The following is a 14283-nucleotide window of genomic DNA, read 5'->3' on the forward strand; positions in this document are numbered from 1 at the left end:
TCCTGGAATATAGCTCTAGACAGTGATATTCAGGTCCCATCCAGGACACCTTTGGTCCAGAGTGACTGAGAGAAGTGCAGGGATGGGAATTCGTTAAGAGAGACGAGGGTGTAGTTTGCCAGGCCTGCAGTGCTGCAGTGCCCAGCTCCTCCTGGTCGACCCAGGAGCGCAGTTGAGCGCAGAGGAGAGGCCGAGTTCATGCGAAGACTTCATCTCTCGCGAGGAAGGACGCCATTATCGGAATCCCTACAAACAACACGAGAATTCATCCTTCACACGGTAATATAACCCGCTCTGAAGCGGCGCACGGCCAGTGCTGCGGACGCGTCCGCGCCGTGCACATGTTTAACGCTGTTCATTGAAGAAACCGCCGCTTTCTTTCGTGCCTCATACGCGTTACACCAGGAGCTACTTAGGCTGTAGCTACGAGGCCTGGACCCGTTTCCTCTCTCTGTCTTTCGATATTGTTGCATATTGGAGCAAGTTAGCGGGAGAGGCTAGCTATCTGTGTTTATCAGCGCGGGTAGCAAGCAGTGTCTAACCCCTCTGGTTCAGGGGGATTCAGGGTTCCCGGGCGCAGCCAGACCCCAACATGCAGGCGTTTTCTGAGCTTAGAAAATGACCACTAATGCAGCTGTCAACGTTTAGGACTAAATTATAGAACAAGGACGCGAGGAGCCTTGTACTGAGTGATTGTAGCTAGATGCTAGCTAGCTAAGTAGTTAGCTTAGCATTTGGGTTAGAAACAGGTGGCAAATCCAAGCCCAGCAAGTAAAACTCCAGCCCAGGATTTTGTTTCTCCAGCCTCCCAGGCACCTCTGCTGAACCTAAGCCGACCTGTCCAGGCCGCAAGAACAAACGTCTGGGCTGGATTATTACTTTCTGGGCCTGGATTTACCACCGTAGCTCGAGGAAGCTAGCTAGCTAAGCGCAGTGTGACCTTGCTAATACCAACAAACTGCGTCCATGCGAATTACTTAATGCAGCCATATCAGAATTTGCATATAACGCCACCTACACTAATAATTAATGTTAAATCCGTGATTAAATTATAGTTATATTAGACAGCTAGTTGTTGTAATCCTCCCTCGTCACACCCCAGTCTATCCGCCGCTGTCCATTCATAGCTGAATCTCTGCTGCTCCAACGTTTGGGATTGAGGAGTTAGACGAATAAAGCCGGTTTTCGCAGATGCACATGACCATGAACTGATTTATTTATTTATTTTTATTTTTTTAAGTTGTTAAAAATAAGATCATATAAAATGTATCCACATGCACGAATCCCGGATTAAAAGATTTAAGTCTCCAAGGATTATTTTTTTTCACCTTGATGCTTCATACAAATGATGAATGAAGCTGTAGATAAAACTATAATTAGATTAATCATATAGAAAATGCCTGTAGATGGATCTCATAGCTGATATTTGCAGTGCTGAATGAAATATCTGAACCGTTCTTCGCTGTGTGGTTTAATTAGGGCCCCCTTTTATTTTGGTAAAAACAAATATCCACTGTGGTTAGGATATATAGCTCCTTTTTTTTCTTCAGGCCATTATATATATATATATATATATATATATATATATATATATATAAGAAAAATAAATGGAAAGTCATCAGCTGCCATATAAAATATATAATATTTTACCTGATACTGTACAGTCCTGATGCTTTTGACTGGCTGTAACTGTAAAATTTATTTTATTATTGATTTAAAAGTGTATGTGCTTTTGGCCCTTTCATACATGATTTTCTTGTTTTATCAACAAAAAAAATAGTTTTTTGTTGTAACTGATTTTTATTTGTTTAGTTGGTGTTTAGGCATTTTTAGGTTGTGGTGAATCGGCTGTAATGAGAAGCAGTTTGACCTGTGGTTGATGCATCTACCACTGGCAGGTACATATAGACCAGTTGTGGCAGACAGAAAGTGGGACTTACAGAGACGTGTTTAAGGCTGTACAAATTCAGTCACTGATGTGAAATGAATGCAAAATCCAGATCAATTTAGAAATCCTTTCCAGACATGTTTTTACATGAGAAGTAAAGATAGGCGAGTAAAAAGAGAAAGTATGATCACCCTAAATTATGAGAATGCAAGTGTATGTTGTGTATGTGTTTTTTGAATAGAAGACTGTTAGAGTTCAACTTTTTGAACCACATTTCAGTGTGTGGGAGTTAAAAAATAACTTACAAAAAAAAAATCAGTTCTACATGAAATTTTAACACATTAGCTCAGTTGCAGGCCATTTTGTAACCAAACTTGCCTCTATACAGTGATCACTGAGTATTACAGAATCTCAGTTAAAATGCACTGCATTACCAGATGTTTGTGAACACATTGCACTACTTTTAAGATGCATCCATTTCTGACACAGATTAAACTTCCAACATCCTGACGTCAAAGCTTATGCTGCAGAACGCAACCAAATCTGCACAGCAATGCTCCGATATCTAGTAGAAAACGTTCCCTGACGATATAGACAGTTACTTCAGCTGTAGCATGATAAAGCTTTTTAATACCCTTGATTTCACTAGAAGCGTTTAATGAGCAGGTGTCTTAATGCTATAACATACATTAAGGTGAAGGTGTGGTTACAAGACTGCAATATGTAATGAAAGCCAGTTTAAATACACAGATTTTATTCCTTACTTTCCTGGTTTACAAATCCTGGAGTCCTGAAGCATTCCAGTTGATGTCAGTATGTTTGATATCATATTTATTTATTTGTGATTTTCTTAACACAGCTGTATGTCCCAATTTCTACAAAGACATCCTCAGACTGTTGAACACCTCTTCTTCCCACCCACAATACCATTCACAGTACAAACCGAATATATATATATATATATATATATATATATATATATATATATATATATATATATATATATATATATATATATATATAAATACGTAAATACTTAAGTAAACAATAAATAGGTAAGACAAAATGGTAGGGGCCAAAACAAATGTGTTCTCTGGCAATGACCTGTGTGAAGCACACAGGAAGAAGAACAGCAGTAAGACATATCAAGGTTCTTCTAGGAATTTTCTTCCAGCACTCTAAACATTACACACCCAATAACTAGTATGTAATTGTGCATACGCATAATCCAACAATTCTGCTCAACTATAAAACTAGCAGATCTCAAACCCTTAACATGACTCAGTAAGGATAGATCTTTCTGCTGAACCCCTGACTGTATATCCAATCTTCACCGGCTTAAAAAAATACGACATATTCAACACATCTGTTTTTGAAATGTTGAGGTGATATCACAATTTTTCAAATAACTTATTTTTCAGTTCAGAGTGTGCATTGGGAATGAAAATGTAGTATGAGTATATAAACTTTGCTACCCACACAATCTTTGCCGCTCTCAATATTGTGCCCCAGCCCAATGGGGCACAATAATATATATATATATATATATATATATATATATATATATATATATATATATATATATATATATATATATATATATAAACACCAGGTAATTTATCAGTTCTTCTCTTTTTCTTCTCTTTGGATGGTAACATCCAGAATGCTGTAGTTTCACCACTTCACAGTCTGTTTTAGAGACAATCTGCCATTAATATATTGTCATGTGCTGCAATAAAAAGGTGTTTTTATTACATTTTAGGGATGCTATTTATTCCTCTGCTTTTCAGGCTTGAATGATGTCAGAGCAGGATCTGGTGGAGATAGTCCAGATTGCTGTGGCAGACCTAAATCATGAGGAACATGATGCAGGTAAGAGATCATGTGAACTGCCTACATACTGGTATGTACTTATTACAGATAGTATGTGGGGACTTTTCAGACTTGGCCAGTGTTAATAGGTTCACATAAACTTGTGAGTTTCAGGCTGTCAGTTATTGACTTTAATACTAATGCGGATTACCTGTTTCTTCTTTTTTTTTAATCTGAATCCTTATCTATGGCCCATTTCGAACTTGCATGACTCCAAAACCAAATTTTCTGATTCTGGTAATATGGGCACCCATTGATTACAACTGATCTTTTTTTTCTTTTTTAATTACATCATTTATTTAAACGCTCTTAGTAGCCCTTTTTTACATACCACAGTATGTTGCAGACACAGTATGTTCCAAATTTGATCAAGCATTGTTTAGTTCATATTCCTAGTTTTAGACTCTAGACAAGTAGCACTTTGTTTGATTTTACCTGTATTGTTATTTCAGTTTACATTTATCTGCCCTTATTTTCTGACACACTGATTGCATATCCTAATGTGCAAAAATTCTTCTTACTCAGCACTTTGAAGGACAAAAAGGGAGCTGTATGCTATATGTTGTTTAACAGTGCTGTATGTGGGCTGTTTGGATTGGTTTAGATGTGTTGGAGAACCATGACGAGGCTGATAAGCCTGAACGGAAGCGGCCGAGGATGGAAAACAGTAATCAGGATGCAACTCTAAAGGTGAGAAGTGATTGATGAATAAAATAATTGCTGAAAGGGTGACATAATGCTTAGAATATGTGGATGATAATTTTACATTGTCACCTGTCTGCCATTGCCTCCTACTAGACAATGCTTGTGTCCATCAGCCAAGCCATCTGCCAAAGGCTGGATAGCATGGAGACCAAGCTGCAGGTTCTGGAGGCTACATGTCGGGCCCTAGAAGAGAAGCTTGACACAGTAATGGGGAAAAACCAGGGGCCTATTCGTGTCCCTATGGTAGCTGGATCTCCTTTCGGTGCCACACAAACCTGTGACAAAGTTCGTTGGTGAGTGAAACATAGAAACATAGAAACATAAAATATATTTTATTTTATATATTCTCTGCATGTTTAATTTTTGATCCTTGTTATTTGTCTATTTATATTTATACTTTTTATTCTATGACATCCAATGTGGGCAGCAAAGTAAGAATTTCATTGTACAGGGAAACTAGTTTCCTTACTGTGCATATGACAATAAAGCTTTGAATCTTGAATCTTGAATCAAAGCTCATAAGATGACAAACAGTTTCTCATGGCACCTACACTAGCCTGTTTTTCTTTTCCATGAATATTTTCTAGGTCAAGCAGGGGCACATTTACCAGCTGACTCACTCGAAATGAATCTGAGAAGATGCTAACAGTTTCATGTCATGCTGGGACTAATGTCATTAACTTGTTCCGTATTGTTCGTGTTCTCAGTATGGTGCCCCAGACCAATGTGGTAGTGAGTGGTGAGCGTGCTAAAGCAACCCAGGAGGAGACACTCCCACGCACCACAGACTCTCTGGAGAACTTACTCAGCAAGTGAGTCTTTCAGACCTCTTAGTTCTTTGGATGGTTTGAGTCAAACAGAAAAAATCACTCATGAGTCTGTCAGGGTGGCTCATTAAAGGTGCCCTAGAATGGAAAACTGTATTATTTAACTTATAGTTAAATAAGAAGACTTTGGTACATAGAAGTGACATGCCGTGAACCTCAAACGTTGTAGCTTACTCCTTTTAAAAGCAAAATCCACAGATGCAGAGCTGAGGCCAATTAAAAAAACAACAACATTGTTATATAACGGTCCCAGCTCATTTTATTTACACTCCAAAATGTCCATACTGTACATCCAGCCCACAAGTGAAAGCCGTTCGAGGCTAAAAGCAGCAGCTGTAATGGGAGAATCTGGAACGGAGGCCAAAAAGATATAGAGCTAACTCTAATGGCAGGTGAATCAAGAAGCGCTAAAGCATTGGAGGAGGGATGACCGTGCAAAACAAGGGCAAGCCGGTGAAGCAAGTGGGTGCTAGTCTAGAACAGGGCTAAAAACGAAGCCATACTATGGTTCGCTGTACTATGCTATACTGTGCTACATGGCTTCTGTGAGTCAATCACAGGGATGTAAACCAGCCAGTATAAGCACAGTTCACTAATCCACTACAAAAGGAAAATCAGTATGTTTCATTCTCAGACAAAAGAAGAGTTGTGGGCTCTGAGTGGTCCAGTGGGCTAAGGTTCTGCCACTATAATCACTCTGTTGGCTGTTGTATCGGGAGCTGTGCTTTCCTCCGAGCGTGCTGGCTAGCTAACGATGCTGCATCAGCGGCAGTTCAACAAGAGTCGGAGGAGACGCTGGCTAAGCTTTACCCTCCTAATGTTGGGGGTGTTGCTAGGGGCAGTTCACATGTGCAATTCACATGGGACTGTGTAATTGGTCTTCCAAACTGGGTAGAAAATAGGGTAAAATAAAAATAAAAACAAATAAATAATTAAATAAGGAAATTTGTAAATAGGATTTTTCTTTGCCCAAACCAAAGTCACATAGTTACCATTTATATGACAAAGATCATATAAACATATAAATAATACTAATATGCTATAAATGCATTCTTAGGCACCTTTAATAGCTAATAAGAATGCCAGAATTGTTTTAGCCTTTAATTGTACATATATATACATACATAATAGACAAATCTGTTTAAAAATATCAACAGACAATTGCATATATTTGCCAACTATTTGCCAGATTCTGTGGTTTCAGTTTTTTTGTAACAGATGCAATATCTATTTCTGATTTTGCCCAGAGCTCTTGACTTACCCAGACTTCAACCTTTAGAGTCTGGAGCCAAAATGTCCAATGCTAGTGACTTTGAGCCATTAACAGTTGACTGTTTGGCTGGCAGCACGGTAGGCAGAGGAAGACAAAAAACCATTGTTCTGAAAGTCCCAGCACCTGAAGAAAGCCAGGAGGAGCAGGACAGTGGCTCGGAGGCCAGTGACTCAATGTCCAACAGTGGTCAATCATCAGCACAGACCACCAACAATGTCACACTCATCACTCTCAACTCAGAAGGTGAGAAAAAGTGGCAAATGCTCAAAATAACCCTTATAGATATAGCAGAAAAGGAGCTAAAAAGCAGCGGTACAACGATACGTAAGATGTGATCAAATGACAACTAAATTTAATGCAGATTGAGTGATTATAGGGGTTTGTTGTTTTGGGCTCAATGGGTTAATGATGCTGCTGGATCTGGTTGTCATAATTGCAGCTGTGATGGTGGCCGCACACCAGTAACCATTCTCTGCACATATTCACAATTGGAGCTAAGTTTTAGTCAGCAGATTGCTGCAGGGCAGCATGTGATGCAGGGCAGCATGTTTTGTTTTTCTCCGTTCCCACATGTCTTTCCCTCTCTCCACTTTTGGCATTTTCAATCCTATCTTATACCATCTCGTGTTGACCGAGGAATTTTTCCATTCAGCTGCCTCTGTCAACTCAGTCAGGAACAAATTTCCTACGATCAAACCTATCATCAAAATAGCTTTGTCTCTGTCAACATCACCTGTTTTAGTTACGGGATTTTCCCCTGATGTTGAACACATCAAAAAGCTGCTCCCTCTTCTGGGATAATTTTTCTCTGTACCTCAATGGTGAAATCTAAGAATGTTTTGTTTTTTTTAAAGAAAGGTTCACATATTGAGCATAATGAAGAGATTATGGTTGTTGTGCGTATTGAATCTGTTAAGTGACCCATTGTTTTCTAGCTGAAACAAAGTGAACATCTTTAAAGTTGAAAGCCAGTGGTAAGGCCTTTCTTCTAATCTATTGCACTTTTCTTATTTTGAGAGTACCCACACAGTGTGAAAGAGTGGAAAAGAAACAGTTCTGGCATCATGCACTTATATGCACATAGTGTATAGTCAGGCATGTGTTTGTTTATTCACTTCCTTCTTTTTCCGCTAGGGGTCAGTTTTGTTCTGTATGTATACTGATAGCGGTGGGCTTATTTCTTCCAGACCTATTTTCAGATGTAATTCCCTTTCACAGTCTGCAGACTTTTTAGATCTAGAGATATCAGCCGCCTTTGCAAGAGCATGGGGTATTCCACTCGAATTCTGTTTTCACTCAGGCTTATGGCTTCAAAGATGCACACCCATCTGGTGCGCATAGCAAACCCCTGCTTTTTAACTTAACAGTTCCCTTCTGGGTACATCTTCACCTTACCCATTGATTATATACCCCGTTCTCATCCTCACTTTTAGGAAATACTTAAGTAAACAGAAAAGTGGAGAATGAACAGAAATGCTGCAATTACATTCAAACTCAGATGTCTGTTTTTGCCAAAAGACAGACAAAGGTTAAAAAATGTGCAATTCATCTGTAATCTTGTCCATGTCTTAATAAATCATTTCATCCCCTTTCACATGTGTCCTCTGCAGAGGACTACCCAGCAGGAACGTGGCTGGGAGACGAGAATAACCCGGAAATGCGTGTGCGCTCCCCCGTGTCTCCGGCTGACATGCTGCACATCAGCAGCAACTGTCGAACACCGGAGAAGATGGCCCTTACGCTGCTGGACTACCTGTTCCACCGTGAGGTACAGGCTGTGTCCAATCTGTCCGGACAGGGGAAGCATGGGAAAAAGCAGCTGGACCCGCTCATGATCTACGGCATCCGTTGTGAGTCACTTAACCAGCGCTCCACCAAGGGCTGTGGGCTTTAACATACAACGCAGTCTCTAGAGGCCTGAGGGAGGCCAGTCCCATCTCAGTCTAGCAAAATCTATCACTACTGGTAGTGTGGGTGTGTGTGTGTGTGTGTGTGTGTGTGTGTGTGTGAGAGAGAGAGAGGGGTTGTGGAAAAAAGCACTCTTTAAAATGGTATGATTGGTCTGTGTAGAAGTCTTTTTTTCCCTAACCTTTGGCATTCGCTAGCTTTAGTGTCTATGTTAATAGAAAAGATAAAGCCCAGTCGTCCACTTGTAAAATGGGAGATGACCCATCCTGTGTACAGATTTTTGCTGAACTTAGAAGTCTTTTTTCCCAGGGCAGGTTAAAACAAGTCGAAGTCATCCTTCATTACATATTTTCCACATAGATAAGGAGCAGACTGAATACCAAAGGAAATCCTAAATGGCATGCACAAAGGTCATACAGTTCACTTATCATGCTTTAACTAATGCTCTAATGATTTTGAATGGATGTCTGTGATGATTGACGAGGGCGTTGTTAAGGCACTGCATTCAGCCACAAACCTTTCAGTGTAGACCCGGTCACTCTGTAAAGTTGCTGTTTAAAGATGGTAAACACATGCTCAATTACACTACTCTATTTTAAACTGTTAAAAATCATAGTGGTTCAAATTTAGGAAGATATTTTCATTACTAGCCTGAAGCCAGGCTAGTACAGTCACAGCACGTAGAGCACTGCTTCTTTTTTTTTTTTTTTCCCTAAAGGCATCGGCATGTGTGCTTTTCATTATGTGTGTCCTCTTTGTGTGTGTGTGTGTATGTATAAGGTAGACTAATGGTATGGAATGTGAGTGCTGGTAATCCAAAGCTGCTAATGGAGCACCTGTTGTACCTGTCTGTACTTGAACGTGTGCACACACGCACTTGGTCGAGTCTCGCATGTGATTATTGCAGTGACCTGCCAACTTTTATCTCAATTTTCCCTTTTCAATCCGTATAACAGTCCCACACCCACTGCTTCCCGCCCTCTGTCCATTTGACCACTCACACACTTGCACTGTCAGTGTGACCTACTCTTTGGGACTTATCTTCAGCTCTGCAGAGTCTATAAACAAACCTGCCTCAGTGCACAACCACACACTCCCTTAAAGTAAAAGTAGTGTTTATTCTTCACAGGTTGGTTGGAGCAGTTAAGATCTTATTTGCAGCAAATGATTTCAAACCTGAAATGGATAGAAATGTGACATTGTGGTCCTGGCACGGGCCATTTAAAGTGATAGTTTAGCAAATTTACACATTTTTGTCCTAAATATACTTGCTTTGCCAAGACATGCTTGTTCCACATTATCCTACCTTCACCTCTTTAGTTTTGTAGCAGTGAACATATAATGGCCATCATTGATCATATTATAATATGTATATGTAATAATATAATGAAAATCTTCTCTTTGCTTATCCCAGCAGAGAAGTTAAAGCGACAACATGTAGCATTTTTACCTTAAAATAACAATGCTGCACTGAGTTGTAAAAGTGAGAGTAGTGCCTCAGTCATTGCTTCTAAGGTCTATTAACTGCACTGTATAACTCTGGCAAACATACTTCTTTTTTCTGTATCTCTCAGCTTGTCCAGAAATGCAAAAATACCAATTCTCACTTAATGCTACATTAAGGGTCAGCTCAGTGTATCTGGGCATCGAACCCACAACCATGTGATCAGTACCCTAGCGCTCTAACCAGTGAGATTCCACTGCCCTGTTACACGAAAATCAATCACCTATTTTCTGCCCTGTGTGTGTGTGTGTGTGTAGGTCATTTGTTCCACAAGTTCACAATCACAGAGTCGGACTGGTACCGCATCAAACAGAGCATCGATTCCAAGTGCCGCACGGCATGGAGGAGGAAGCAGCGAGGACAGAGCCTGGCCGTCAAGAGCTTTTCCCGCAGAGCGCCCGCCGCCCGCACGAGTGGAGGTAACCATGACAACAGTCCCGCAGAAGACCTGCTGCTGTCTCACCCTTTTGGTCTCCTGCCATGCATGGGGCCCAGCTGCTCTAAGCAGAGAGTTTTAACTCTTTGAGTGTGTGAGACAGCAGGGCTTTTCTGACTGGCGCACTAGCAAGCGTGTAGCAGATGGTTGTAATCTCAGCAGAACGCCTCCTGTTACTTCCTCTCTGAGATCTGTGGGCCACCACCTCTGACCTGCTGGCACACACCCAAATATCCTGTATAAGCCCACCACAGTGTCCCGTAAACACACATGCACTAGAGTGCTGTGACATGCACACGCACACACACACACACACACACACACACACACCCTGCAGTGCTACAGCATACGCACACGCCCTGCAGGGCTGGATCTCAGTGTTCCAGCGGAAACGGTGCTCTCTGGCTGTTAATTTAAACCATTGTTTCATAATGACGCAGGACGCAAGCAAGGCTAAGTGGACATCCCTATAAGCCACCTGGCACACAGCTCATGACGTCCAGAGCGCTGTACAGTAAGGCAAAGCGAGACTGTTGGCTTAGCAAGGCAGTGTGCTTGGAGCCATATGTTAGAATTTGGGTCTTACAGGACTGCTTTAATAGAACTTTAATAGAATAATTCCTTGCTTGCGTAAACTATCGTTGACCTCCTAATGCAAAGAAGCATTTGCATATCTCTTGTGGGAAGTTGTACCTCTTGCTATGGCAGTCTTGAAGGGTGGGGATAATTGGTGGAGCCACCACATGTGCAGTTATATATCTTACGGTTGTAGCTGCTAATTAAAGTAGATAGTCTAGAAGTAGGAGGCTTAGGTCTGAGGTGCCATCCCTGTTTTTCCAAATAGCTGGTCCTTTAACTCACAGCCACAACAACAGTGTCTTGTTTCTTTGAAAGGAATCGAGCCTCTTCATCACGGGCTGACCTGCCCTGTCTCGTTAGTGGAAAAGTACAGTGTATTGTGTGTGTGTGTGAGTTTCTACTAGTGAATAGCGTTTAATGTGGGTGCAGTGGCCATCAGTATTGCATGTGTGCGGTGGCGGATGGTCAGTAGTGTACATTGCCCTGGCTGGGTGTGACTGCTGCAGTGATGATAGTGAGTGTTTAGACTATGGGCCTGCGTTTACTTTTGGCTGCAGGGGTACGAGTGTGTTTGGACTGCTCACTGAAGAGTCCGTGTTGTGTTTTTGGAGATGGTTTATGCTGTATAAACAAGTCGTAATCTGGAGCTTATCCAAGTCTTTTAGAATTGCGGTAGGGGATATTCTGCTAGTCTGAACTGTGTGTGTGTGTGTGCACGTGTGCATACTAATATATATACATATATATATTGCAGTATGCATAGCCTATATGTATGTATATGTGTGCTAAGTCCACTCAAGCAGTGTGTAGCCTGTTCCTGCGTGTGAGTAAGCATGTGTTTGTGAAAGAATAAACACTTGGCCTAAATTCTGACATCAGCTTGTCCTTCCAGTCTCAGATGTTAGTGTTTCTAGTATCTCTCCCACTTTCCCTCCCTCATATTGAACCACCCTGTTGACACAGATATCCTCTTTGACCTACATAACATTTCTCTTTCTACTGTGTGCAGAAATGTTGTGTGTGTGCGTTTGTGTTTCCTGGTGCAGAAGGAGTTTCCGTAACAGAAACGACATCTATAGACACTTCCACGCAGCAGGCTCTGCAGTATGCTCTGGCTGGTGCTGCCCAACAGGTTCAGATCCACCGCATAGGGGAGGACGGACAGGTGCAAGTGGTGAGTGCGCACATATGCCATTATTCAGAGGCTTGTGAGGTCCCCCGGTCAGTTTTTGAAGCACATCTAAACATTTATGCACTGTTTCTTATCCTCATTCTCAAACAGTTGAGCACAGATGCTTATGCAAACTCCGTCCCTCCACAAGAGAGCGTGTGTGTGTGGCCGAGCCCTGTGTGTGTTAGTGTTTAATCAAGCTGAACTTTGTCAACTGAAAGCTTCCTCTGTGCCCGCTCCTATAGTCTTCCTCATGAGAGCTTTTCTACGACCCCTGAACCGCACAGCTGCATGTGGTCTCCTCCTCCTACGCACACCGAGCTCTTCTTTTGACCTGTATATGTTATGTGGATAGTGCGCTTGCTCTTATGCTTTACTTCTAGTTTTAGAATTTTTTAGTTTTTTTTTGTTTTTTGAGTAATGTTACTGTAAGCACAGTTGATGTAAAAGAACAGTTATTATGTACTGCGATACTATACGGTACTACTATTGAAGGATTGGCAGGTGCAAAAGAGGTAGAAGTTGTAGGGAGAGAGAGATTGAATAAAAAGCCAGGGCCTACTGTTTAACAGTTATTACACTCCTGATATTATATAAGGGATTAGTGAAAGCAGCTGAGCCAAAATTTTACAAGCACTGTTAATACACTAGAGGAAATGTAAAGCACACGCACTGGCAGGGCAAGGCAAGGTCTCCCTGGGCCGCCACACGAGTGCTGGCTCTACAGAAGTGCAGAGAAATGTGCAGAGAAACGTGCAGAGAAACGTTGAGCTGAAATGTTGATATTTTTTCTCCAGATTCCACAGGGACACCTCCACATAGCTCAGGTGCCACAGGGGGAGCAGGTGCAGATCACACAGGATAGTGAGGTATGGATGTCTACTTATTAGGAGTGTAATGGGACACAAAAGTCACAATTTGATTCACACAGTGTTCCAACACTACCATGCAAATCCATTGGATTACAGCTTATGGTGCGCTTGTGAAAATTCCAAATCTTGCCCTAATAGTGTGTACCGTATATTTTCTGTGCGTCTGGGTAGACCCAACTGTGACTCCCATGCTGTAACAGTTTGATACGAATACACGTACCGTTACACCCTTACTACTACTTTTTTTTCTTTCAACTTTGTTTGCTTCTCTTTCTCTCCTCTCCCCCGCATGATTTCCCTTCTCTGTAGATGTTTGTGATATCAGAACTTCTGAATGTGGTGCACCCATTCCATTTAAGAAATTGGTTCCAAGTTTATTTCTCAACTCCCAGTTTTAAACAATGGCACCCTGTTCGCTTTGGCCTGTTGAGGGTGTTGAGAAATTTGAGTGTCTTTTCTCACTTTTGAAACTTTTCTCTCTGTATACACATTGACATTCATCAGTGCTGTTCGCTCAGCACATTGGAAGCACCAGTGCACCAGTTCCCAAACACCTGAAGCTTATTAATGTGCAATTATGAATCATTGACGTTTTGTTCCCCAAGTGCCATCCAGCAAGAATAATGATCATTCAGTGAGGATGACTGCAGCATAACATCTTTCATTTGTCTAAGCTTTGGAATCACTCACATAAGCAGTAATTGTATGTCAATTGCACAATATCTGGGTCAGAAAGGTCTGTGTGTCAACCGTGTGCTCTGCTTAACAGCCTAAGGCTAAAGATGATATCTGAGACAAGCGTAAAGGTAACGGGTCATGTGACTAAAGGCTCTGATTGGAGCCCCATTTTGTCATCCTTCTCTCCTTTGGTTTTCTTAGTTTCATTTGCTTGCTGTCTGTCTTTCCTATCTTCCACATTTCTTTCTTCTTGTTGGGCTCTTCTTTTTATTTTCTCTGTTTTATCTTTGCTACACCTCTGGTATATTTTATTTCCTTAATTACAGCAATCTGGCACAGTAGAGTAGAGCATCGATCTATGCTTGTTTTTTGTGTTTCATTTTATAATTGTATAATTGTTATTAAGTCTTGTTGACTCTCAGCTTTTGTTTCTGTGGATTTGGACTATGAAATCTTGGCTTTACACAATTCATTGTGTTCATTGGATATACTGATTTTTAACTGTTCTAGCGATACGCAAGAATATTGGTATCTATTACTATCTGCAAATAATTGCTTAAAAATAGCACC

General features: G+C 41.1%; 1 protein-coding gene across 3 annotated transcripts in view; it reads left to right on the forward strand.

The window, feature by feature from the left end:
• Window positions 1–151: 151 nt before the first annotated feature.
• banp (BTG3 associated nuclear protein) overlaps window positions 152–14283 on the forward strand; it is a 41170-nt gene continuing 27038 nt past the window's right edge. Inside the window, exons 1-11 of one of the 3 annotated variants that reach the window (XM_072673645.1) lie at window positions 152–279; window positions 1813–1898; window positions 3679–3760; window positions 4365–4450; window positions 4559–4758; window positions 5173–5277; window positions 6540–6808; window positions 8176–8415; window positions 10235–10396; window positions 12039–12166; window positions 12961–13032. In XM_072673645.1, coding sequence (XP_072529746.1) covers window positions 3685–3760; window positions 4365–4450; window positions 4559–4758; window positions 5173–5277; window positions 6540–6808; window positions 8176–8415; window positions 10235–10396; window positions 12039–12166; window positions 12961–13032 — 1338 coding nt within the window. In that variant the 5' untranslated portion in view covers window positions 152–279; window positions 1813–1898; window positions 3679–3684. The remainder of the gene's footprint in view (window positions 280–1812; window positions 1899–3678; window positions 3761–4364; window positions 4451–4558; window positions 4759–5172; window positions 5278–6539; window positions 6809–8175; window positions 8416–10234; window positions 10397–12038; window positions 12167–12960; window positions 13033–14283) is intronic. The other 2 variants (XM_072673644.1, XM_072673646.1) reach the window with 2 other exon arrangements.

The sequence above is a fragment of the Salminus brasiliensis genome, chromosome 2, assembly GCF_030463535.1.
Source record: "Salminus brasiliensis chromosome 2, fSalBra1.hap2, whole genome shotgun sequence".
Taxonomy (NCBI): domain Eukaryota; kingdom Metazoa; phylum Chordata; class Actinopteri; order Characiformes; family Bryconidae; genus Salminus; species Salminus brasiliensis.